This window comes from Strix aluco, chromosome 1 (assembly GCF_031877795.1).
Source record: "Strix aluco isolate bStrAlu1 chromosome 1, bStrAlu1.hap1, whole genome shotgun sequence".
NCBI classification, from domain to species: Eukaryota; Metazoa; Chordata; class Aves; order Strigiformes; family Strigidae; genus Strix; species Strix aluco.
Window position 1 is genome coordinate 171,981,143 of NC_133931.1, and position 26,428 is coordinate 172,007,570.

Genomic DNA, 26,428 nt, shown 5'->3' on the forward strand with positions numbered 1-26,428 from the left:
GTGGGGCGGGGCGGGCTGTGTTGTGTTGTGGTGCCGCCGCCGTTGTCGCCGGGGGGCGGGAGAGGCCAGAGGCCGCGGCGAGGGGCGGGGAAGGTGAGTGGCGGAGGGGTCCCCGGGCTGCGGGGGGGCCTCTCCTCTTCCTCCTCCTCTTTATTCTCCTCCGTCCCCTTCTGGGTCCCCGGGGACGGGGCGGGGCTGAGCCGTGCCGCGCCGGGGGTGTGTGTGGTGATTGGGGGAAGGATGGGCCCTGAGGGGGTGAGTCGGGGGGGGGCCTGGGGTGAGCAGGGGTAATGTGAGGCTGTGGGGTGCTTGAGGGAGGTGTGGGGAGGCGATGAGGGGAGTTGGGATCTGGGGGATGTAAGGAGGGGGTGGGGGTGAGCAGGGGTGATGCGTGTGTCGGGGTGGGGATCCTGTTGTATCGTTGTAGGATTTGGGGGTTCCTTGGAGTGCTTGAGGGGTGGAGGAGGAGGGCTTGGGCCGGGCTGGGATGTCTGGAGGTGAGCTGGGTTAACGTGAGGGTTTGGCACCTCTGGGATGGCAGTACGATCCGGGGGGGGCCGGGTGCTTGAGGGGTGTATGGATAGACTGGTCAGTACGAAAGTGTGCCCTCGTGAGACGGGTGGTTTTCAGGGTGTCTGGGTTTATTAAAGAGCGTGGGAAAGGGGTGCTTTGGGACTTTCAGTGTGGGTGAGAAGAGGGGTAAATAGATTTTAGGTACGTACAATGTGATGAGTGGAACAGGATGGATATGGGAAGCGTCCTTAGTTACGTGGACTGGTATGGAGATGAGCTGATGGGCTTTAGGAGGCTTTAGGGTACGGGTTGGTGGGGGTGGGGGTGTATTTGGAATCAGATAAGGTGGCTGATGTTTCTGAGAGTTTAATGTAGGGGGAGAGCTTCAGAGCCTTACAGAGTTGTTACAGTGTGGTTTGGACAGGGGTTAGGAGCACCCTGAGACAGTGCAGTTGATGGGGGAGCTGATTGTTGGGGTTTGAGTTTTGTGTAACACGCATTATTTCTGGTAATTCATAGCAGTATGTGTAGACAGGAGATCTGTGATGGTAAGGGTTTTTTACATTCTTCCCTTTGGGGATAAGAATAAAGCCCGTAGGGTTAGTAGGAACCTGTAGGCTCTTGATATCCACAAGTCCTGTGTTAAAAGTTGAGATAGCATCATGCTTTTGAGTTGGTTTTATTCACTGCTAAATCTGGAGAGTGGCCCTTGTTGCGCTGTAGCTTGGTCAGCGCTGCTGTGATCATTGAAGGAGAGCCGTTGGGAAGAAGCAGATGGATACGATTACTGCAATCTTAGAAGATGGGAAATTTAACAGCATTTTGGATTTGGTTTTTTATATATATGTGAGAAGAGGATAAAATCCACCTCGTGACCCTGCAGAGAAGTAGTAACTCCCTCATGAACTGTGTCTCAATTGCTTTTCTCTTCTTGTTGGTTGAGACTGAAACCAGCACTTGAGCTGCAGCTCTATTAAATGTTTTGTGTTTGAGTCACCTGAATCTCTTTTGTATTCTGGCATCCCACTTGTAGCTGTCTGTAACCCTCTGAAGCTTACCTGCCTGAGGATAGTTGCGTTAGGTACAATAGTTACAGTCATGGATCAAACTATCATGTCTCCAGAAGACTTCACAGACTGCTTCAGGAGCCTCCTGGGCTATGGTAACATTCACTAAAGCTTTCTGCTCTTCCTTCAGTAGGAAGATCAGAACTTGACAAAATAGTGGGATGTTGTTGGGTTTGAAACTGTCCTGTGTGCCATCTCTAGAAAGAAGGGAAATGTGACTCTGAAGAGGGAGAGAAGACAAGTGCTTGAGAGAGATCCTGGTAGCAAGACATGCCTTGCAAGTGTTTTGCCATTCTTAGAAAGAAACTTCTGCTTTTGATGGTTAGATAAAATAATTTATTGAAGAACAGAATTTTTAAAATAATTCCCTCCATGAGCTATGTATGGGTTTGCATTTGCTTTCATAGCCTTTTGAGTAAATTGTTTCCTAAGTACAGACAATAAAGTAGGAGTTTGTCTAGCATTTGGAGAAGTGTGGCGCTTGTGAATTGCGTCTAATCTTCTTATTTGAAGGATCTTGCATAACAGTGTAGCAAAATGTAAGAGGTCTGATTAGGGCTGCCTTACTAATCCCTGTGTAGTCACTGGAGATAGTTGGCCGCTACTTAGGAAGCGAGGGATGGCGGAACTGCACTTCAGATAACTTCTTAGATGCCTACTGTGGAAATATCCTGAAGAGTCTTGTTTGTTATAAGACTGGTAAATATGTACTGTTTGTGTGAGTCTTAACACTAAACAGTTTTCTTCTGAAGTGTTGGTAGATGTACAGATGCTTCAAATAAAAAAGCAAGCTTTGTTGACTTCAGTCATAAATTATAACTTGTTCTTCTGAAACAATTGCTTAAGATATTTCTCAAGGTTTTGCCTTCATTGTGCCAGTAAAATAGCTGTCCTGACATGATGTTATTAATTCTGAATACAGCAAGATTTGATAACTGCTTAATCAAAAGACACAAGTACATTGTCAAAGTTCAGGACCTGAGTTCAAAGGCCTGCTGGGTAAAGTCAGTTGCAGATACTTTGGGCTGCTAATCATATGCAAATAGAAAGAGACTGGGGGAGGAAAGAGTGGGTCAGTCTGAAATAGTAAGATCATAGATTCGCTTGGTTGTGTACACACCTTGATCAGTCCAGTTAGTTGTGATAGTATGTGTTCACTTACGGGTAACGTGGCAACATTGGCTTGCAAGTAATTGGACTTTGAAGGGGAGTGACGTTAGTAACTGTTATTTGCCACAGGCACAGAACACCTTCTGATGTGCGTGTAGCAAGAGACTGGTGAAAAAGGAACAAGAAAACCCAAAGCCTCATTGAGGTGCAGTGCCAGAGTAGGTGGGCTGGGGGAACGTGGAAGAGGAAAGGGCTAGATGAGTCTGAGCGATAGGTGGTTGGTGATAAGAGTTACACAGAAGACAGATGAACCAGTTGCATTAATTTATTTTTAGGCTTTGCCCTCTTCTGTGTGGTGATGTTAGCTCTTGCCTCTTTTAGCTAAGCCTGTGCTACATTTCAAATAAACCCCTGAATTACAAAAAACTTTTTTTTTTTTTTTTTTTTTTTAAACTCCTCAGAAGTCTTTGCAGGTACTGTTCTCAAATCCCACACCTTTTTGCGCACTTGGGGAGTAGGGTGTTACCTATGCAAATATTCTTTAGACCATGTAAATGGGAGTTCTGTAAGAACCAGTGAACACATTTCCGGTTGTTTTGCCTTGAGGTTGTGCTCTTCTGCTCTCTGTTAAGATTTGAGTCACCACGTCAGCCTTTCTCTCTGTTGGGGATGTACCTTTCTTTTATACACATTTACCTGTTTTCACAAGACCAAAAGGCGTGTAAGATATCTATCCCACTTGCACTTACAGCTTGGTTGCATAAGCCTCATTTCCTTAGGCAACAAAACTAAAAATTGACAGGCAGGTAGATTTAAAAAAAAAATAAATCAAACCTTTTGGATGAATTCAGCAGTGGTAGTCTGATAGTACGATACAGCAGGTGTATCTTCAAGGAAGGAGCATTGACTCATTTCTCCAGTGAAGTCTGGCACTTGATTTGGAAGTCTGCCTGATGGTGACTGATACTAGATCTTTCACAGGAGAACAGAGAATCTCTCTGATGGGCAGCTGATATTTAGTAAAAGCCTTATGCCCTGAAGCATGAAGGTTTGTATGTCTTGGAAGGCTATATACCTTTGGATGTGCAGTTGGTTAACTGCTGATAGTGGCATAATGAGTTGAATAATTTCATAGGCTAGATACATTTTAGAAAATGTCTTTGGTTTCTAAGATCAGTGCCTTTCCATTTTCCTGGTCTTCTGGCTGTTTTTGAAAGGTAAATGAGAGTGTTCAACGTATTGCTTCTGCAGAGTTTGTCAAGTGGGATATTTTGGAGTTACACTTTGTGTGAATTGGCGCAGACAGGACACAGGAACAACCACAAGACCACGGATGAAATGCAAAGAGTAAGTTTATTCCCATTACCTTGCAACCCGGGGGATCTCCGCAGCAACGCCCAGGTAGAGGCATGCAAGTGGGGACGTAGGCAGCGTGGAGCTTGGTCCTTGCTAGTCAGAAAAAGGAGAAGAAAGGAAAAATCTCGGGCCTGCTGCTTTTAGCTGTATATATCAGGGATTTTCACAGACGTACTTTTCCACAGTGCTTTGACCTTTCCCACAGCAGGGCAGGAATCTCAAGGGTGTTCAGTAGGATGCCTCTGAGTCTCTCACAGGCCTGTGTTATCTAAGCACAGACATTCTACCTGTCAAGCACACAAAGCTAAACAACAATTAGTGTGACATACGTGGTTTTTGGCACCCCAGCTGCAAGTCACTTGGGCGTGTTTACAGTCCTCCTCGCCAATCTTCTGTTGTATTCCCACGTAATTCATCAGCATTACCATCGTTGACCATAAAACTGAACTGTTCTAAGCAACTGTACGTAGAAGTTAACTGTGTTAAAGTTAATATTTCCAAGTTGGCAATTTTCTTTTTTGTTTTCATTTCACTTTTATGTTTAAGTAGCTTTCTGCAGTGTTTCTTTCATGGCTGCTAGCACCACACATTGAAGATTGATGTGTTGTTTCAAGTTGACATGTAACAGCGTTGAATATTGCTGAAAGTCTTTTTGATGCATGCTGAAATGAAGTCAGTGGGCTTAGTTTGATTTTACAACTCAAATGACTACTGGAGAAGAACTGTGAGAGGGATAGAGGAAAAAAATTAACATCTAACGCTTTAATCTCCATTTTAAAAGTTCAAAATACTTTTCAAGTGATGTGCAATCTTCTGCAGTTTTAATTTTGTCTTCTAAAGAAGCAAGTTATATGCAATTATGCTTTCTGTCAGTTCCTCTGACAGTTGTTAGTTGCTTTAACATGCTGGCACATTGCAGCCAACTTTGACAGAGGGATAGTTCCTACAAGTGACATGAAAATTATTCTTGTGGTGCAGAAACAAGACTCTCTTAGTGCTGCTCATGGTAAGAACTCAACTCTTATTAGACATTAGAGCAGCCCTACAGGCAAGAGAGTTGTGAATGCCTGAGCTAGAAGAGGCTTTGCTCTCTTACCTTCTTAGACAGGAAAACCACTTGATCACGTGACACGTTTCAAAGAAACTTTGAACATTGTAATGAATTGTTTGATACAGGGCTGTTTAAAGCAGTCATTCCCTCTATCAAAAGTTCGAGTTCACAGTGTGAATTTTTTTTCTTGCTTCATGTGTGCAGTTTGCCTGAAGCAGAGTAAATGCCTTTTTTTTTTTTCCCTTTTTTTTTTCCTTGACTTGTTTGTGATGATCACTTAAAGTCTGCTGATTTAGAACTGCTGTTTTACAAGAAGCTAGGTTAACTTAAAAGCTGTGATTGGGGCATCAGAAATATTTTGCATATCATTTCATAATGTCTTTGAATGCATCTAGGAATTGATATTCTGGATAAGAAAATAAGTTGTTTGTTTTCCTTTAGGCAAAATACTTGCTAGGATATGTTTACCCACTGCACCAGAGATCTTACATTGTAAATATGTATGTACATATAGGTTAGTTTTCTAAAAAGTTCGTTATGGTTATCTTTCAGAGATTATGTGACCTGCTGCATTAGTCTTCTAACTTCTTGCACTGGATGCTCATGGTATGTCTGAAGGACAGATCTCTTGTGTTCTGAATGTACCAGGTAAATCCCAACAGTAACTTTTCATGGGAGATTGTGACCAGTTAAAGAGAAAGAAGTCAAGGGAGGGCAACTTTTATTCTATATTTAGTCCTAGTTGATTCTGTAAAAAGAACCTGACAGGCTGTAGCCTAGAATTTAGTTTTGTATTTGTGTGTTACACTAGGAAATCAGATAACTGCAACGCTAATGCAGTTATGTACAACACTAGTGAAGATGCCGTGTGTCAGTGGGAGTTAGCCGGTTTCCATAAATACCTTTAAGAACTTTACTCAGCGTTTCTGATGCTTGAGGTAACGCAGGAAGGAAAATAGTGATATTTTTCAGGTAGATAATTTCCTTGTCAAATCCGCTGTCTTACCTTTCTGTCTGAGAGAAGCAAAAAATGGACACAGCCGTGACCTTTGAGAACAGTTTGACTGCCTTTCAATGGCAGTGGTGTTACAAGAGGTACTGTTCTGTAAACTCTTACCTTGACATATTTCTGGCTACCATATTGGATTGTAACTAACTAATATCACATCCATTAACCTAATTCAATATTTCATTTTCAGGTTGTCCTCATGAGTACTCCAGTGGAGAATGTCCATGATCTTTTTTGCCTGTGTGGTGCGGGTGAGGGATGGACTTCCCCTCTCAGCCTCCACAGATTTTCATTTCAATCAGGACTTTCTGGAATGCAGAAAGAGATTAAAGGTGTTATCCTCAATTCTGGCGCAGTATCCAAGTCGAGGCACAGCAAAAGGACGTGACCTCAGCATACAGTAAGTCCTTGCTTTTGTTTGTTTGGCTTTTTGACTTTAATTTTTGAAATGGTTGTCCTGGGGATTAGTTAAATTTTAGAGATTAGGTGTATTCTATAGTGCCTAACTCCAATCTGAAATCCCACCATGCATGTCTAGGTTATAACCTCCAAGCAGGATTTTGAAACCTTATTTCTCAGCACCACAGCCACACAGCTCCTACTCAGTTTAGTAAGCATATGTTAAGATTGCTTATTTTAGTTGTCATTTTTTTGTAGCAAACGCTTTCTGCTCAATGGGCAGTCCGTGTTACTACTGGCAATTGGAGTATCTTAGACTTCTACAAATACCTTCCAAGATGGCATCCTAGTGCCTAGGAATTAGTTTAGTCCCAAACCCTTTTCTTCAGGGACGGTCAAGTCCTGCTGATGCCTTCTCTCAGGCCCCTGCAGGTCTGATTCTGGCTTGCACAGAACTGCCCTGACTCCCTCCTGCGTACGGCCCACTCCATTTTCTGAATACCAGCAGGGTTCAAGTCTCTAGGAGGTCTTGGCTGATGGGTGAGTCTTGAGGAGACCTGAAACATACTGACAATAGCCAGTATGGAGAAATTATAAATCTTTGCTTTTATTCATTGGAGAAGGATCTGCTTGTCTTTATTTTAAGAAATTAAGGTTTCATTCAGAGATGAGAATTTTCATTTACTGTTGATTTTAGTTTAGTTCTAAAAATGAGTTTTAGCTTGTGATTGCATTTCTGGTTGGCAAATGTAAAAAAAAAAACTTAAAGTGACTCTGAGCAAAAGCTAAGTATCCCTTTTTTGGGGAGTGACTGGAGAAAAGATACATGAATTTACACTGGATCAATTGGAAAAGCAGAGATTAGCGTTTTAATTCCTTTTCCCTCAGAGTGAATTTATGCCCTTTAATGCTATCACGTTCTGCTGCTTTTAATCTTCTGTAGTCTTTACAGAAGTAGTTATGCATCTGGCTCTGAAGTGAGAAGAGTGCAAACAGATACGTGGCAAAAAGGCTATAGATTATTGACAGCTGGGAAAAGGTAGTTTTTCACAGGTATGGTGTTGATCCTCAGCTGTGAGCTGGGGACAAAAGGAATTTAGGGAAAGTACCCAGTGTAACTAGGCTGTAATGGAGCTAATCAAAGCCATAAATCCCAAGTACGTAGTATAACGAATAAATAAAAATGTGATAAAATAGAAACCACAAGAATTTCTGTATAAGATGGATGAAGTATATAAATAGTAGAAAAGAGAGAAAATAGAGAGTAATTGTTCAGCTTGAAAACTTTTGTTTTATACTGAAATATTGCTACCAAATGGCTAACCTGTAAGGGAACATTTCCTCAGTCTTCTTTCAGAGATAATTACGAATCTGTAATTATGGTGGGGATTGTGGAAGTTTACTGTCTGTGTTATGAGTGCTGACATCTGAACTAGGTGCCCTGACTCCCATCTTACTTAATGAAGCCTAGATGGGAGTGATTTCTCTCATCCTTAAGTACATGCCTACATTTTGGTCAGATGAATCCCCTGTTAAGTTTCCTGGAAGGTTTTGAGCCATCTCTAAGTGGATACTTCTGCTAAATATGGGTTCAATGTTAGAGGGACCCGCTTAGCAGTAGAATTTTTATTGTGCTGTTTCTGGTACAAACTCATCTTTATTTGTAACGGATGACTTAGCAGTAACAGTGTTTGAATATCTTGGTTTGTGCAAGTTAAAAAATAACTCTTACTGTTAACACAAAGTTGTCATGTTTGAAGGGAGCAAGGAGTACATCTGCTTGCTTCCTGTGAACAAGCTTGCTTGTTTTTTACTTTTGTTTGTGGAAAGCTACTGTGTTTTCTTTCAAAATCTTGCCTGTGATGTTTTCTGGACATGTCTTTTCTTATTAACATGATTTAAAGCCAGCCTGGGAAGAGAACATCCTCAATTTGAACTGAGGTAGCAATTTAATAGAATCCATATTGTGATCTGTAGTATGCTAAGGCGTACTGAATGAGTTAGGAATGAGGGTTAGATCTACAGGGGCTGCAGGACTATTACAGCAGTGCAAACAATGTATTTTTTTGCAGTCTCTACATTTTGTTTTGACAGAAAGCACAGTTTACTTCTCATGTTCAGCATGACTCTCTTACCTTTTTATGTTGATGTTACTTTTTTTTTTTTTTTTTCTATTTTAGTTTCGTTTCTTCTGGGGATATTGCCTGCATGGCAATCTGTTCCAGCAATTATTCAACCATCATGGCATTTTGCTTCCTGGAAGAGCTTCAGTGGGAATTTGCTGCTTCCTACGATACAACAAGCATCAGTTTAGCTTCCAGACCATATGCTTTTCTCGAATTTGGTTTGTAACTTTGTTCTCTAATAGTAAGGATTCTGTGTCTGCTACTTTTATGATGCTAAACAATGTCTCCTGACCAAAGCCTGATCATAAAAATGAATCTCTGTGTGTCTGCCTTTGCATACATGTGTAGGAGAAGGAGATCGTGTAATTGCCTTAAATTGTTGGTTTTACAGTTCCTGAGAGCCCTTGTATTAGATCAACAAAATGCTGTGGCGATTAATAAAACAAGCACAGAAGGAAAAAAAAATCCACACCTCAAACACTTTCTAGCTTAATTTAAAAAATCTGACAAGCGGAGACAGATGGGTAGAGGAAAAAAGGGAGACAGAATAGATTATTATGGGCAGCTTTACTTCTGGCATGACTTAGATTCACATAATACTTCAGAATCATGCCTAGCGTTTCTTTTTTAACCTGATACAAGTGGTTTTCTTGCTAAGTAGTAACTGCTGTACTGTATGTGGCACATCTGAAAAACACAATTCCCTTGCAGTGAGAAACTGTTTTGTGGGAAAGGATAAGATATTGCAGTGGGTTAGCACAGTTCTATCCAGATTTTGGTAATACTGTTAAGCTCATGCTTAAAAGATTGAGAAATCCACAAGGAAAGCATGTTATACAGCCATCTTGTATTTTGTGTGGAGTCCCTGCAGGGCATATTCCAAGAATGATGTAATTTTACACTGAGATCCAAATTACTTCTTTTTTTAACTTGAGTAGGAATTTGGGAATTTCTAGCCTCTTGTAACTGCACAAGGCTTTTTTAAAGAACAAATTGCTTTTTTTTTTTTATTATTATTTTTACTATTGTACTGTGTTTTGTTACTGAGTCTACCTAATGTTGCTGTGTGAAATTTTATTTTTTTTTCCCCCTCCTTTCCTGTGTTTGGATCAAAGATGCACTTGATCTTAGCCTTTTGCCTGGTAGTTACAGATAATTGTAGCAAGCTGACTTACTGAAAAATCCTGTATTTTACTGTAAGGAATGCTTATGGCACTGTGTATTCTAGCACAACATAAAGTCCACCTGTGTGGTCTCAAAACTCGTGCGTAAGCTATTACATATGTGTCATATCCAGTAGCAGCTGTGGTCACCCTATGCAAATCTTCTAGTGTAACAATATCTTAACGATATGGATTTTACTTACAGGATATCTTAGCAAAATAAATGTTTCTGCATTTTAGCTTCCTAAGCATTTGAAATAGCTTGAATTTACCAATATCTTTACACAATTAAATAGGAAGTAGCTGTATCCACAGTGAGATACTTCATCCCTGGAGGTATGAGCAAGTCATACTTGGACAAATTCTCTGCTTAGCCTCAGTGCAACTCCTGTCAAACCAGCAGGGTGATCTGTACATAGATCTGTGGCTTGGATGTTGGTGGAATCACTTTGCCCGTCAGAGTTGCTTCATGATTCAAATATAGATTGAATTACTTTATCTCTCTGCTGGAAAAAAAACTAATGCTTGTCATTGTTAAAACACAATATGGAATTGCTTCTCATGGTAGTTCACGGGTAATTTAAGATACGTGTTAACATGGACCCTGGAATATGAAAGCTTGTTTTCAGTCCACTGGTAGGCAGGATGTTGAGATTTAAAGTATCCAGAAGGGAGTGGGTGTGATACAAAATACCTAGGAGAGGTATTTTTTCTTCCCTAACCAGCAGTGGAATTTTATACCTGAAACTAATAGGAAAAGAAATGAAGGAAGAAATGAAGAACAATCAAAAAAGAATGCCATGGTTTGATTAATAATTAACTAAGGCACTTAACTTTTGCAGAGCTAATTGAAGCCTGTTTTTATATTGTTTCAGATAACGTTATTCAGAAAGTGAAATGCCATTTTAACTGCACGAGTAGCTCTCAAACGAATGCCAACTGGGAGAAGATTGAGGAGGAGCTGAAGTTCCAGCCCCCAGTTCAGCTGAAACTGGAGGATACGGAGTTGATGAATGGGATGACTAATGGTGGGCATGCAGGTGTTCATGTGGAGGTTGGTAAGTTACTACTACACACAGGTGACTGTAGACTTCCTGAACCTAACTTTGCAAATGACAGAAAAACATGTAACAGCAGTCGTTCCTTTTGTACTGAGAAATATATGTATCATGTGTATGAAACCCAAAAAAACCCCCCTGCTGTTCTATCATAGTAAACAACATACAGTCTTTAGATTATAGCAGTGAGTTGCTTCAGCCTTGAGGAAAGAAAAGACAAGAAGAACATGAGCTGAGGGTAAAACTCTTATTCCCAGACTGTCTGTCTTGGGTTGTTCTCCCCTCTTTGCTTTCTCCTTTTTTATTCTTTAAAGTTTAATGCATTTGACTAAAATTCTGAAAGAGGATATGTCTGTATAAGCAACACATAGAGGCTTGACAAGAGACCTTTTTGTAACAAATACTGACATTTTACCTGCTTTTAGAAGTACTAGCCTCAACTTGTTTATTATAAAACTGGTATCTTCTTATTTGTGTTTCAGTTGCATAGTCAGAGTCCTGCCTACTTCTTCTACAAAATGAAATCACAGAATCATTTAAGTTGGAAAAGATCTTTAAGATCGAGTCCAACTGTAAACCCAACACTGCCAAGTCCACCACTAAACTATGACCCTATTTTAATCCTATTAGCATGATGGTTGTTGCATTTAGGGTAATGAATTAATTTGGTGAGAGATGAATCCCCTCGCATTCTAGCTAGTCCTCAGAGATTAGAGGGGCTAGGGTGGCTGGATTTATCTCTTAATAGTTATGCCAGTTATGGCCATGACTATAAGCCTGACACCAGATGCACGAACAGCCCATATGCTGTAGGTCCGGTTGCGTTCAAAAGAAGCAGTCAGGTTCACAAATAGTATGGTTTATTCTTATGCAACATCTACAGATTCTTTGAGATTGTGCACGATAAATGCACAGACTGCAGGTTGGCTCTAGAGCACTACACACAGAAATGATTGCAATCACACACGCTTAATTCCCGGGTAATCACTCGGTGTAGCCGAGGGTCCATATCTTACCAAGAGGCGTCCCTTCTGGGGGGGGTGAGGAGCACAAACCCATCCATCTGACCCTCCAATCTGGTGTCAGATTATCATCCCTCCGAGTAAGATACAAACTCGGGGTAGTATTTATCTAAGTGTGATGTGTGAGCGGGTGGGACTGTGGTCAAGCCATTGTTTCTTGAGTAACGACACAGCATGTTCCTTGGTGCAAGTTGTGTGCTGGTTTTGTGGGAGAAAAGGAAGAATGAGAGATAAGGTCTGCAAGTACTGCAAAACAGTCCTTAAGAGAAGGGGAAGATCAGGAGGTAAATCTGCATAGTCAAATGTTCCTTGAGAAAAGTGGAAGAACGCGACCACACGGCCTCCACCTCTCTTTGCATTCCCCCTTGGTACCATGGCAACACAAATCACTGGATCTCCATCCCGTCCTGTGTTTGTTCTGGGCACCATGTGTTAAGGAAATGTGTGTTTTGCAGTTTTTTCACTGTTTTGCTTTTCCCACACTTCCAACAGTGGTTTAAATGCAGCTGGAGTGCCATGAGCTTGTATTTCCTCTTTTTTTTTTTTCTCTTGTTCTTGGCTTATGAAACACTCATAAAATTAAGTTCCAGTTGCTCGGTCTTATTGTTTCTGATGGATGAAGTGAAATCTAATTTGACATAGGTATTTTAAATGAAAAGGTAGAGGGATGGTGGCCAGGAGGAATTAAAAATAAAATTGAAAACATTTGATTTGCCAGTCAGACTTGTCAGCGCTCCTCAGAACTGTGCTTGAAGGTTAAATATTTTCATGATGTGACAGGGATTAGAAATTCTTAGCACTAGTGTTTACTGGCACTGAAACTGTTCACATTTGCAAGCTGGTCTGTGTCCACAGATCAGAAATACATTTTCAGTTCCCCCATATTCTTAATTGCTTTCTTTTACTTTCCATCTGGCTTTGTATTTCTGTCTGTTCTAATGCAAATACTCTTACAGATTGTTCTGTCTTTATTTTAAGGATTGTGTTTGTGATCATCTGTTTCCCTCAGCTGGAGTCATCTTTCCTGGCTTATGTCTCTCTCCTCTCATCGTTACCTACCAACTGAATCCAACTTTGCTGCTCTAAGTTTAGCTGTGTGGATAGTGTCTGTTCCCATATTAATGTTATTTATATTATGGCTGTGCTATACAGGAGACTTCTTGAGCCTGCATTGAAGTGTGATGGTTGCAAGAGAGCAGAATTTAATTCTGTCCACATTCTATAGTGAAGACAGATCAATCAATGGATTGATCAAAACATCAGTCTCCTTACATGGTTTTAGCAGGTTCCTGTCTTCTTTTGAGCTGTGTGTTCACACCCCCTGGTTCTTCAGTTTGGTGTGAAAGGAGTCTGAAACGTCAGGGCAGTTTTGTCCGTGTTAGTATATATGGAAACAAGAGCTTTTTTTCTTTTTTATTTTTTTCATTCTTTCTTTTGTTCGTTCCTTCCTTTGTTAACTAAACCCAACCAAATTCTTGCTAGAAAGACACTAGCATGGCATTCTTGATCAACATCTACACAACCGCAGCTGTTGTTGCGAAAGCTTCACCTTGTGTCTCGATATGGGCACAGCTGATAAAGCTCCGGAGGACAGTGGGGTGTGTGTACAGAAGAAATATGAAGTGGAAGTAGCTTTCTGTGAGGAGGGAGAGTTTTCACAGCAGAACTGGCTCTATGAAGTAGAAGAACAACTTGTGCTATTCATCTAGTCAGCATGCTGTTAAATTATGCAGCGTTGTGCTCCCCTTGATGAATGCTCTCAGTCTTTTGTAGGCACACAGGAAGTTCTTCGCAGAGTCCTTTTTAAGGTGTTTTCTGAGGATGTGTCACATCTCTTTTGTGTGCTTGTATTTTATTTTAAAATGTTTAAGTCTGATGTAGTTTTTTTGCTGGTGGTGCTATCTTTATCTGGAACTTTGAGTATGTGACTCAGTGTTAAACCCTTGTGCTGTGCCCTGAAGAGACAGAATGGAGCGTGGTACAGGCATTCGTGTCAGGCTCCGATTAAACAGCCAGAGGCCTCTGTGTGGAAGCTTCAGTTTCCTCATCGTGTGAAGGTGATTTCACAAAATTGTTCTGTACATGTTCAAACCTGCAGATGCATTTTTCCTGGGTGCCAGGTAACCCACAGTCCCCAGAACATCTTCTGTTCTTGTACTCTGAAGTGCGCAATTTTTCTACTCGAAGAGTCAAATCAGTTTGAATCCCAATTAGCGTTTAACTGCTCGTGCAAAATTGTGCTGTCTTGGACAAAGAGTGCTTGTACTGTCTTGTTCCCTTATTTAATGTAATAAGCAATTCTAGTATGAAATTCTGTTTGTAAAAATAGGATTGAATTCACACAAGGAAGTGTAATAATTTTTCCCTAGCAGCACCCATCTTGCTTGTTCTGTGCAATTTCAGTTTGTGAATTAAACCTCAGAATGATACAGCAGAAATAAGCTCCACAGCAAACAACTTAAAGATCAGTTTTCACAGAATCTGAACCCTGAGCGACGGGATATTGTAATCTCCCCTGCATCTGTGATAGCAATTCTTTCCATCCTACTGGACAAAAAAAAAATATAACTTTTACATAATATTCCATGCTGTGGTCTTCAGCCTGCAGAAGCAGGAGGATATTGAGACTTGCATTGTTCTTCCCTGGGGACTGGTAACTATTGATGTATAGTTTACAAGATCCTGCACATTGAATGAAACTTGTGTGTAATAATTTTTCTTTGTTTGAGAGACACTGTGTGCCTCTGAAGTAAACCTTAGAAACTGAGGGAGAAGAAACAGTAGTCTTTATTAGGAAATTTCCCTGAGAGAGAGATATGTAGCTGCAACGTCATTTAATTTATCAGAAATAATAGGAAAGTGAATACTCACACAGAATCACAGAATCATCTAGGCTGGAAAATACCTTGAAGATCATCTAGTCCAACCTTTAACCTAGCATTGGCAGTTTCCAACTACACCAGATCCCTCAGCGCCATGTCGACCCGACTCTTCAACCCCTCCAGGGATGGGGACTCCACCACCTCCCTGGGCAGCCCATTCCAACGCCCAACAACCCCTTCTGTAAAGAAATACTTCCTAATATCCAGTCTAAACCTTCCCTGGTGCAACTTGAGGCCGTTCCCTCTTGTCTTATCACTCATTACTTGGCTCAAGAGACTCATCCCCCCTCTCTGCACACTCCTTTCAGGTAGTTGTAGAGGACGATGAGGTCTCCCCTCAGCCTCCTCTTCTCCAAACTAAACAACCCCACTCAGGTCAGTGAACGACCAAACATGCTGGTACAGCTTCTATTCAGTGTGCTGTTCGGACCTTAAATTTCACTGCATAGCAAAAAACCAAAATTGCCTTTGAATGATAGGGTTACTTGCACCATTTATTTACATGAGCATGTGTATGACAATGATACACAGTAATGCCACGTAATGTGTCATATATCAAGTGGAATTAATACAGTTCTTTTTGCAGCTGCTTTGGAGATGAAATTATGGAGGGACGAGTACATGCCAGACAAATCAGTTACATAGATGCTTATAAAAGATATTTTATAGCCCTATATTAATTTCGCAGGGAACTTACATCCATCAAAATCTCTCCTGAAGGAGAAGATACAAGTGTTTTCCTGTCTTAAACCATGCAGTACTGCAATATTTAAGCTGTTAAAGTGTTTCATCTGTCACTGAAACGAAGCCAGAGATGATCTCTGCTGTGTTGCATGGTTTGTCTACAGTAGTCAGGAGCTGGCTGTCTGGACAGGAGGCGGAAGATCCTCAGACTTGGGGAGACTTCCTGAGCGCTTGTTCATTCTCTCCTGTATCTTACGGATGTTGGTGCAGGAGAGGATCTGAATTTGGTATCTGAACTGCCAATTACCCTTCTTATTGCTGTGCTGACAGTGGTCTACTTGTGATCCAAGGGCGGGGAGGGTATGCCAAGAGATGTAGGTGAGTATCTAGGTGTGGTGTATGTTGTTGAGCTAGCTAGTATAGCTAGGGAAAAAAATTAGGTGAGCTTTTGGACAATCAAATTAGAAGTGGCAGATTCCAAAGTTAAATACAAATTGACAGTAATTGCTTTGACCGTAATTAGGTATGTATCGGTTAGAACATCCTGAAGAAATGATATTTGGGGGTGTAGGTATTAAATAGTAGTAGTGGAGGAGGCGAGAAAGGAACAAAGTAGTTCACGACCTGTGAGGCATGGGCAGGTTGGGAGGCAGGGAATTATAATGCACTGTAAAATCTGGTTCAAAGGCCAAAAACTGTATCATCCAGTTTAATTCCTGGGCTCCATTTTTGACCATGTTTTGTCAGTCTGAGAGGCCCAGAGGTAAGAGCAGCAGTTCTGTGACGGATGTTTCTCCTCTGTGGTTGTGTAGTACCGTCTCGACAACTCCTACAACAACTGTTCCAGCAGCAGAGTGTCAAGTCCTTGGCTCCTACAGTTGTATTCTGGCAACTGCTTGATTGAGGCACCAAATGCTGTATGGAAACTGTGCAGGTGAAACTAAATTGCTGCATATCAGACTGATGCCTCAAACTTTCACTGGGAAGAAATACCTCATTACCAGTGGAGGAAGAGCTGATTGCTGTCTTGCTGTTATGGGTGTCAGAAATCTAAGCTCTTTCCCAGACCTTTGGGTGCTTAAAGCCTCTAGCTTTTCTACTGACCTGTGAAGAGTGTTGAGTATGGTGATCTGCTGAAATAAACAATTGAAAAATATCTGTGTGCACCATTAAAGAAGACATTAATGCCAGGTATCTCAAGAACAAATTCTATTGCTTAAGCTGATTAAAAAGTACTGATTTCTAGATGTCTGAAGAACTGAACAGTGTAATGCAACAACAAAAAAACGGTGTTTCTATTCATAATTGGTCTTCTCTGGAGCAAGCATGAAAGGTTTAGAAAATGTTTAAAACCCGTGTTAAAAGATTCAAAGGAATGGTGCTAACCTTCAGTAATGTCTCTTTTTTTTATTATTATTATTTTGTTTTTTAGTCCCTACTTACAGAATGCAGCGTGTGACTCCCCTGGGGATTCTGTCGCTTGTTCTGAACATCATGTGTGGAGCTTTGAATCTCATTCGAGGAGTTCACCTAGCAGAGTATTCATTTCAGGTAACCCTGATTAAATTCAAATCTGTAAATGAGTCAAGGGGAGAGAGTTATTTGGGTAACCAGATTAAGCATGGCTGTTCTGCTTCGTAGCAGAGCATGCATCTTTCCACAAGAAGTGTTTTGTTTGTCCAGGGAATGTACAATTGATTGCTTACCTCATGTGTTTCGTTGTATATTGCAGCACATGGCATTTTATTCTTTTCTAGGGAGATTAACATTTGGAGAAATATTTTAGTCTTACCAGACTGGCTTGATTTTTTTTATTTTTTTTCTTTCCATTCTTGTATTTTGTTCCAGATGCTTTTGTGTAATTTTTCTTAAACAAATGTGAAACTGTAAACAACTTCTTAAAAGAAAAAACCCAGTATTGTATGGTGGCACAGTTTTATTTAGCAGGAATTGTCACATAAGCCTCAGTTCTTGGTATCTTGTTCAGTGATACTGATCTTGCTGTTTAACACAACATGCTGTTTAAATCAACATAAACTAGGATGAGAGATAACTTGAGAAATATAGTGTTCTAAAATATCAAGCAGTACTTGCTAGAAACTGTAGCTGACATAGTTGTTTGTCACTTTTTTAAATCCGAACAGGAGGACCATGAAGGAATTGGAAATGTGATAGCTTTTCTTCTACCTTTTCTAGCCTGTGTTTTTCAGGTATGTTAACTGTAAATAAAATACTTTCTGATTAATTTTATATTGTAATATACAGGGCAAAATAACTTTCAGCTAAGCAGACGAGCAGTTTGGATTCTAGTATCCTACACTGAGGTATTCCAGTGAAGTGGCACAAATACAGTTAAAGGTGCAATTTGACCCTTGGCAAATTGCAGGTGCAAGATTTTTCTGTGCTTTCATGTTGTGACATGCCAGATGGGGCTGAGCATGATAAATAAGTGCGAGCCAAAAGATGGTTTGTGTCCCAGAGGGATAGGCACGATGTCTTTCTGACAGTGGCAGACCTAGTGATGGGCTTTTGTAGCGTAACCACCTTGAAAGACTAAGCAAATATAGGATAGCAACATTGTTGAAAATGTCATAAATTACACTAACAATTACTTTTAGTTCTTGGGACAAATGTGGGTCCTGACTTCCTTAGATTTTTTTTTTTTCTTAATGGTTTATTTTCTCTGACCTCCTTATGCAGAATAAGAAACCCATCCTCCAAGTGTGTTCTTCTTGAAAGGTTCCTTAAATGCTGAAAACAGTGGTCCACAGTATTTAACTTGAGGGCCATGTATTGTTTGCAAAATCTTCAATTTTTCGCCTGTCATCTCAGGAAGCTGTGGTAGTTGAGTTAGAAGTTAACAGAAGGAATAACATAATGCCTGCAGTGTATTCATTGCTTAGTACTGTTGCATTTGGCTAATGGTTTGGGGACCATTTAAGATGGAGATATTAATTTGGATCTAAATACTCGATGCAAGTCATTCTTCACAAGGAAGGCTCTGTCCTGCTTTTTTCCAGTTAACCTAGAGAAGCTAAATAAAGAAGAGTTCTCTCTTACCCTTTTGATTTATAGCAGTCATCTTCACAAAATGCTTGTGCATAAATTGAGCTCAGATGTGAAGTGCTTTCTACATGATGATCTCTACTTATGTCATCAGCACAGTTGGAAACTGTGACCTTAAGTGAGAAAGCATGATCTGTTACTGCTGGATTTAAAAAAGTAACTCTTCTGCCAGCACTTTGAGTTTTTAGTTTTCTCCTGTAACGGTTGATGCTCTTCACACATGCCTAGCAAGTGGGTTCCACCTGTTCTTAAATTTAAAAAGAGCCCAAAACCCCAGCTAAAGCTAACAGAGATGATGGTCTTTCTATCAAGTCAAGGCTAGAGAATTAAGTCCTTTTCTTATCCCAGGAACAAATAAAGGAAAAGCAGATTTGGGTTTGCTGTTTTCCTGCTTCTGAGCCTTTGTCTTAGCTTTCAGACTCATTTTACCCCAGGCTGAGGCAGGCAGGAGGGACATGAGTTGTGCTGACCGACTTCTTTTGACAGCTATGCTTACACAGTAGGCTCTGGGTTGAGGCCACTGCTCCAGCTATTCTTGGAGGACTTTCAACATAGGAGTTGAAGGGAAGCTTTGAGCTCCTTTGTGATCACTGCGACGGCAGGCACATCGAAGCAGCATGGGTGTGCCAGCAATTGCCAGCTGCGTCTCTTGCTAATATGTGTATAGTTTAATGCTAATACCTCCTCTCTGATCCTTTTGTAGTGTTACTTGTACCTCTTCTACAGCTCGGCAAGGAAGGTGAAGACGTTTGTACTCTTTTTCTCTGTTTGTTTATGCAACATTTACCTGTACGGATTACGGAACCTCTGGCAAATAGCCTTTCACATAGGAGTGGCATCTCTTTCTTCTTATCAGATACTGACAAGGCAACTTATGGAGAAACAGCCTGACTGCGGAGTATGAAGAAGACTTTAGGTTTGCTACTCTATTTTTACAAATATTTTTTTTTTTATTAAACTGGCCAAAAATAGCTTGGAGTATTTTTAAAGATCTGCGACAAAGGTTATTGCAAGGAAGATATTTCAAAGCAACTTGAAATAAAGTAGGATACTGTAATCATGTCAAACATACAGTGAAGAATGTAGGTGTATTTAACATGGCATGTGGTAATTGTGCATGGTAGATCTTGTCAGGTGTCGTCAACAGATGGAGGTTCTCCTTACCATAAACAGGCTTTTACTCCTCGACTAATACCATCTAGACAGCATTTTGCCATTTGTCTTACTGGCTTTGTAACAGTTTGTCAGGTCAATGTCTTGCCTGCCAATGCTTCCAAAAATATTAAAATTGTATAGTAAAATGAAGATAAAATGGTGAGTAACATTTTTGTCTATAGAATTTTTTAAGCATTAAGATTCTTGGTAAATATTAAGTAAAGGAGTTGTTGCCATAATTAGATGAGTTAAATATCAGTGGGAAAAATTGTTAGGATGAGCCTCAGGGTAATTTTTCTAGGTTTTGAAGGAAAGGAAAAGGCTGTGGCTCTTTTAAAAACCATAAAGGCTATAAATATCTCCTGGCTAAACAGTGCGTTGTAGTTAAGTATGTGCTCATTGGTTAATTGCAAATATGCTTGGGGCAGCATAAAATAAACCAAGTGAATCTTTCAGCTCAAGTGGCCTTTATTTCCTTGGTTAAGGTCACTCTTAGTATAAGGGTAACTCCATGTTTGCTTGGTCTGTAGGGATAATAAATCTTCCAGCCTACTTACGACAGGCCACTGACTCCTTCACCTTTCTTAAAAAAACCACGTAGCTGGTGAGTAGAAAGCCATTTCCAGTAATGGAAAGCAAGAGCAGGTTCTCTTTATTATATAAAACACCTTTAGGTAATGGTGTTGAGTTCTTACACTAAGATGAATTTATTAGTGTGCACTTTTGAATATAGTATTTAAGAGCTGAAGTTCTTAACCTCTGCTGCACTGGGTATTCTTGTATGTAATGTACTGAGGTGCGTTTTAGAACATGTATGAATAATTTAAGCTGTCTGCACCAAAAAAACACACAGCATTTGGATGCAGCTGTCCTTGAAGGGTTGTAGTGATTCAAGCTGAGAAGATGTAGAGAACTGTAGGGGTGTTATTGTGGAAGTATGGTCCTAGATTTTCTTTCATTTTTTCTTAGGAAACTGTTCTCTGTTCACCCCGTTTCTACCACCGGACATGTCTCACCAAAGTTTTATTTTCCTCTCACATAGTCTCTACCTCTAGTGGTTGCAAAGAGATTAACGTGATGCAGAGTTGTTCTCCTGAGTTTCCAGAAATGCTGAACAAAATTGCTTTCTTGCATCTCAGTGAATTTTCCTGAATCCTCATGCTGCAAACACAAGTGTCAGTGGACTACTAGACCAGAAACCTGTGATACAGCTGACTGCAGCAACAGCATCAATAGGCAGCCCGTTACAACCTGAACAGTTTCTAGGACACCAATAGACTTGGTGCCAGAGCTTTTTCCAGTGGTAAAATGTAGGTATTTATTTTCCATCCCATATTAGCTTATTTACTGTAACATAATGAAATCCTTTACACTGTGAGGAGTAGTCTAGTAGGAATAATGGAGGAATATTTTAGCCAGTCAGTTCAGAAAAGAGCTAGAGCTGTGTGCCATAAGGGAATACTCTTCTGTTATAAGGGAGTGGATTAAAGTTTGTTTGTCTGTCATTACCCCAGTTTTCTGCCAGAGTGTAGGTGGAGAAATGAAGCCAGAATTCAACCACTGTCCTTAAGACGCCCAGGTGACCACACTGATGTGGGAGTTTTAGTACTGACAAGCTTTTAAGTTTTCATACTGTTCAGTCCCAGTTTTACTTGGGAAGGTACTCTTAGAGACTGCAGGGAACTAAGCCACGAGTTTGGATTACAAGTTTAAAAAAAAAAGAAAATCTGAAAAAAGGACACCCCCAAAAATCTGATACTAGAAGCTTAACACTTTGTTAAGGGTACTGGATCTGATGAGTGATTGTGTTTTACTGGAGCATAAGCTAGGTATCAGTCCACTGGGTTACCATGGGAAATCATCCTGTGGGGAAAGGATGAAGCATTTTATACTACAGATAGAGAAAACTTTGTGAAAAGGACCTTAGTGATATGACCCAACTCCCTGCTCCTACCTTTTTAGCCTCAATCTGTCTAAAGAGTCCAGAAGAGCTTTACTTTCTCCAGAGACTCAGATAAATCTAGTCTGCTATAGCTTAAGGCATGCAGAACACTTACAGCTGGGGCATGGGGCCAGTGAAGCGTTACCTGCTTTCTGTTCCTCAGCCTTGTGTTGAGCTGATTGGAAGAAACTGTAACATTCCGGATGCTTCCCAAGCGTCTGACTGTTTGCTTTATCATGAAACAAATACGTCCCCATGCCAGCTGATGTTAGCAACGGCTCTGCAATGAGGGTGGTAGAACAAGGTGTTTAGATAGCTTGTGTAATTAACATAAGTTGAGTAGGTAAAGATTAAACTCAGCTTTTGTTTAATATTGTCTTTTTCCTGAAAATGTTTCAGTAAAATCAAACAAAATCATTTGGTTCAGTTCTGCCTTTGTGTAATTTCTTTTTTTTGATTTGTGGATTAGGTGGAGGATGCAACTAGAACTGTTCTACTAAATGAACGAAGCTCTGGTTTGTTGTTAAGTCTTAATCCCTTTGCAACCTTTTTTTATTTCCTGTAATATGTGTAAACCATATTAAGGAATCTAAGTGGATTAATATGTGTGCGTTAGTATCTGCGCACTTTGTAGGCTTCGATTGTGATTCCAGGATGAGGCAGAGCATGCACAGTTTGGCCTATTTTTATTTTTTATTTTTAATGTTAGTATTTAGAATGGCTTCTATATCTGTATGGTATTTATACAATTAATCATTTTCTTCTGATGAGACAGCAAGAGGAATAGAATAGTTTACATTGATGTCAGTGCTCTAAGATTTAATAAAAAAGAATGACTTGCAGTTTGAGTACATGAAATCTGACTCATAACATGGGATTATGCCTGTATTGAATCAAATCCCCAAACAGAAATCTAACCCTTTTTTGTTCAACTTTAAACTGTTTAATGTAGTTTGAATTGCATCTTCTTAATTCTGTCAATTTTCGAGATAAGTCTTTTGGAAACTCTTTTCCTCACCCAGCAGCTCAGCACAAGAAAATTGGCAAAGAATAAACTTCATGAATTCAAAGATTTGCAGTGCTTAGTCCCTTTATGAAGCTGATAATTTTCTGTGGTTTTGGGTTTGGTTTTTTTTTTTTCTTTCTCCCAAAGACCTGTTAAGTTTGTAGAAGGTGGGCTGGTACCTTTTTAGACATTTTTGTACTGTATTAATAATTGTACCTGTGTAAATGTGTATAAAATCATTTTGCATGTATATATGTACATATCTAATAAATGGCTTTTTTGTAATGGTTGTCTTCATTAATAGTTTTGAAATAGCTGATTGTATTAGAAACAAGGTTTGTCAGCCATTTCATTTTCATATGCATCTTTAGTGGTTTGTGTGGCAGCGTTCAAAATATTTTAAAAATAAACTCAACTCTTCTCTTTAACAAAGAGCTTCAAACTCAGAGTGATTGCAAATGCTGTCATAGTGCATCCTAGACTGTGTATGGTCTCTGTGGTCTCTTACAGAAGGAAATAGCTGTATGAACTCAGCGTGGCTTTCTCTGAGACCTAATCTACTTGGGTGCACACTGGCACTTTTTGTTGAGGGGGAATTAGGTAGGATTTTTATTCAGTCATCTACGTGATGGAAAGTGGCTGGATTCATCAGTTGAACTATACAAATATATTTATAAAGATGTATATAGAAACTTGCTTCTCCAAGCAACAGATTGCAGTATCTGTGATAATCTCTTTGTAGCTTTAAGTCTTGCTCTTTACTTTTAGCCACCACGTTATAGAGGTTTTTCCTGCAAAACTTGCGTATTGAAATATGTGAAGTAAGATGTAACACAGTCCCATAGGTCCTCTTCCTTTTTGCAGGTTGCTGTTAGACCTTTAGCCTAGTCTCTTAATGGAACTAGGCCTATTAGTCCTACCAGTCAGTGCCTAAGAGCTTGTGGACTCTTTTTGGCCAATTTCAGCCGACTTTGATAAAGGCTCTGAAGGCACTGATTCATCAGGCTTTATTATAAAAATGAATGGCTTGATGTGACACAAATTCAGCTTTCCCATCGTCTGAATGTGATGGGTTCAGGCATTGGGAAATGTGCTTTGGGAGAGTGATGCTTTCAGAGGCAGGACTCATAGAGGACCCTGCCTCATCAGAAACCGAAGAATGAGGTAAAAATCAGAAAGCTGGAAGAAATCAGGCTTGTGGAACTACTGGTTCCATTTGCTCCTTGGTCCTCCACAGGAACGATACCTAGATATCTGCAGCAACAGCAAAACGTGATGGGTAAAGGGCTAGGTTCTTCCACTGGTTTCCAGTGTGTGAAAAGCGAAACTTTCTCATCTCTGAGGGTTGTTCTTTATCGAGAAGGCAGTTGTGGGTAAAGTGGATCTGGGAGAACTGCAAATTCTTTAGCGTTATTCTGCTTTAAAGATATATCCCACTTTTTGCCTTGACTTGGCCTTTTAGCCGCGGAGCTTGCTCAGATGTTGGCTTGTGCCGCAGAAATGTCAGCGGTATGTTTGGGATGGTTACGGTGCTGCAGCGCTCGTTGCCGTGCTCAAAAGAGAACGAGAAGCCTGTGTGTGCCCCTGTAACGAGGAAAGGGGCAGAACAGTAGGTTGTGCAGGCAGTAGGTCATAATAAGCCAAAGCTGATGGCGAGGGAGGGAGGAGAGCACTTTGTTCTGCTGAACTGCTCTGCCCTTTGAAATCTAGATGTTATTTCTGTTCTGCAAATAAATGATTGCTCAAAACGTGTTTCTTCTCAAGATGCCAACAGAGAACAACAGCAGCCTTTCCCTTTTTTTCTAAGGTGAGGGGAGAAAGCAATTATAACTCCCTTTCTCTTTTGAAGATGCTGATAAAAGGAGGTGGGAGGATCAGAGGGTCTCTGTGCCGAAAGAGGAACAGCTCCTAAGGTGATAGAAATACATGTTTTTATTTTAAACAAAGTAACTCCTGCTGTGTGCTGACTTACAAATGTGACCTAATTGCATGTAAAAACTGTTTATGAGGGCGGGAGGGAAGGAAACAATGGCCACAAGAAAAAGAGCAGCTCTGTCTTCAAATGTGTTACCTCCTCGTGGTGCTGGCTGGCTCAGCTCTTGTGCCCATGGATGTGGGGACAACTGAACAGTTTTTAAAAGCAATCAGCCACATGTCTTAACCTCAGTAGTGAGGTGCCTCTGATGAAGATGAAGGCTGAAGTGGTCAGAGGCTTTATTCCATGCCTGTTGGCTCTTACAGGTACCTCCTGGGGGTCTGCAAATACATCTCTACTAAAGGTATGACCTTTTGGAGAACATTCTGGAAAGAAGCAATATCACACCAGCAGGAACTGAAGGTATGTTTTTTGCTCCCTGGTGCGGGGTGGAAATTTCTCTTCTTCCCCTCAGTTTTCCTTTTCCAAAAGGCTAAACAAAGTGATATTTTTAAATTTGACCAACTGCTGCGTGCTGTTTTCCCTTTAAAGTGTTGTTCTCGCAAAAACAAGGACCTTGAGTGGGAGTGAATAGTATCTGCTACGTTTTCCCGTGCTGCAAATGTATAATAGCATGGGACTGTATCCATCAGGCACTTCGGGAAGGGCTGTTCAAGGAGAGAAGCTGTTAACTTTTGCGGGTGGGCAGACAGATGAAAGGTAATATCCCTTCCCTTGGGCCTGTCCCCCGCCAGATATGGTCGTAGCTCTTTTTTGCCAATGTGTGGTGGTGAATAACAGCATGAACTTGAGCTCAGGCGTGCCTTAGATTGGCTTAAGCTGATTTTTAATCAGGAAGATGCAGCTAAAAGGGGAGGTGTCTCCCCATCCCTGAGGCTGCAGGTTTTTCCCTTGAGTCATTTTTTCTAGCCCCAGGAAGGCTGGTCCAGGCTGCTTGGGAGAACCGTTTCAAAAGTAATTAAATAGTAGCACAAACCAAAGAGCCCTTAAAAGTCTTTGCTTTCTGTTCCCGCTTAAAGTATACGGTAAGCAAAACACAGAAGCATATAGAATTCCCTTTGGTGGAATAAATGTCATTCGATATAAGAATGGTAAGAAAGGCTTGAAATAATGACCATTAAAATGTAAAGCACCAGTCAGTATAGCATGACATACAGCTGTGGAGGGCTGAGATTTATTCTTTCATTATGCAAGGAAAGCCATTAACATACAAAATCCCTTATTTCATGGGCTCTCAACACTAAAAAGCAATTATGTGGAAAGTTCAGCTCTGAAACACGTTAGTGTCCATCTGTATGCACCATCCAAAACAAACAAGAGGCCTTCTCCTAGGAGGTGCAACCTCCTACCTGCTGAGGCCTTGAGCGAGAGCTAAGGGCACAGACCTGGAGTGATCAGCCCCAAATTATTGCTATTTGCTTGCTGGATGAAGCCAAAAAACCAAAGTCAAGCTGCAGTGAAGGTGCCAGGCATGCTGAATAAGCCTGTGCCTGTCATAGAATCACAGGATCATCTGGGTTGGAAAAGCCCTTGAAGCTCCTCTGGTCCAACCATGAACCTCACCCTGAGCGTTCCCAACTCCACCAGATCCCTCAGCGCTGGGTCAACCCGACTCTTCAACCCCTCCAGGGATGGGGACTCCCCCCCTGCCCTGGGCAGCCCATTCCAACGCCCAACAGCCCCTTCTGCAAAGAAATCCTTCCTAAGAGCCAGTCTGACCCTGCCCTGGCGCAGCTTGAGGCCATTCCCTCTTGTCCTATCGCTTGTTACTTGGTTAAAGAGGCTCATCCCCCCTCTCTGCACCCTCCTTTCAGGGAGTTGCAGAGGGCCATGAGGTCTCCCCTCAGCCTCCTCTTCTCCAGACTCAACCCCCCCAGGTCCCT

The 26,428-nt window shown here is 40.9% G+C and overlaps 1 protein-coding gene across 10 annotated transcripts; it reads left to right on the plus strand.

The window, feature by feature from the left end:
* The first annotated feature begins 24 nt into the window (after positions 1 to 24).
* Positions 25 to 26,217, plus strand: SEC22C (SEC22 homolog C, vesicle trafficking protein). 10 transcript variants are annotated; one of them, XR_012625822.1, is made up of 10 exons: positions 25 to 93; positions 3,942 to 4,037; positions 5,650 to 5,745; positions 6,297 to 6,506; positions 8,686 to 8,849; positions 10,670 to 10,852; positions 16,873 to 16,991; positions 17,585 to 17,650; positions 19,210 to 20,971; positions 22,073 to 22,894. XR_012625822.1 is itself a non-coding variant. In XM_074845878.1 (10 exons), exons 4-9 carry the CDS (start codon positions 6,325 to 6,327, stop codon positions 19,408 to 19,410), a joined length of 915 nt encoding a protein of 304 aa, XP_074701979.1. In that variant the 5' UTR covers positions 25 to 93; positions 3,942 to 4,037; positions 5,650 to 5,745; positions 6,297 to 6,324; the 3' UTR covers positions 19,411 to 19,422; positions 20,704 to 22,894. The 10 variants fall into 10 exon arrangements, 9 of the variants coding, with proteins under 9 accessions (XP_074701979.1, XP_074702003.1, XP_074702022.1 ...); XM_074845878.1 differs by having other exon boundaries at positions 19,210 to 19,422; positions 20,704 to 22,894; XM_074845902.1 differs by having other exon boundaries at positions 19,363 to 19,422; positions 20,704 to 22,894.
* Positions 26,218 to 26,428: the final 211 nt, after the last annotated feature.

Bases quoted from the DNA above. Each gene is read 5' to 3' on its own strand.
- SEC22C (XM_074845845.1), top strand. From the start codon at position 6,325: ATGTCCATGATCTTTTTTGCCTGTGTGGTGCGGGTGAGGGATGGACTT. The intron at 6,507-8,685 runs GTAAGTCCTTGC...TTTCTATTTTAG, and splicing joins GGACGTGACCTCAGCATACA to TTTCGTTTCTTCTGGGGATA. The intron at 8,850-10,669 runs GTTTGTAACTTT...ATATTGTTTCAG, and splicing joins ATATGCTTTTCTCGAATTTG to ATAACGTTATTCAGAAAGTG.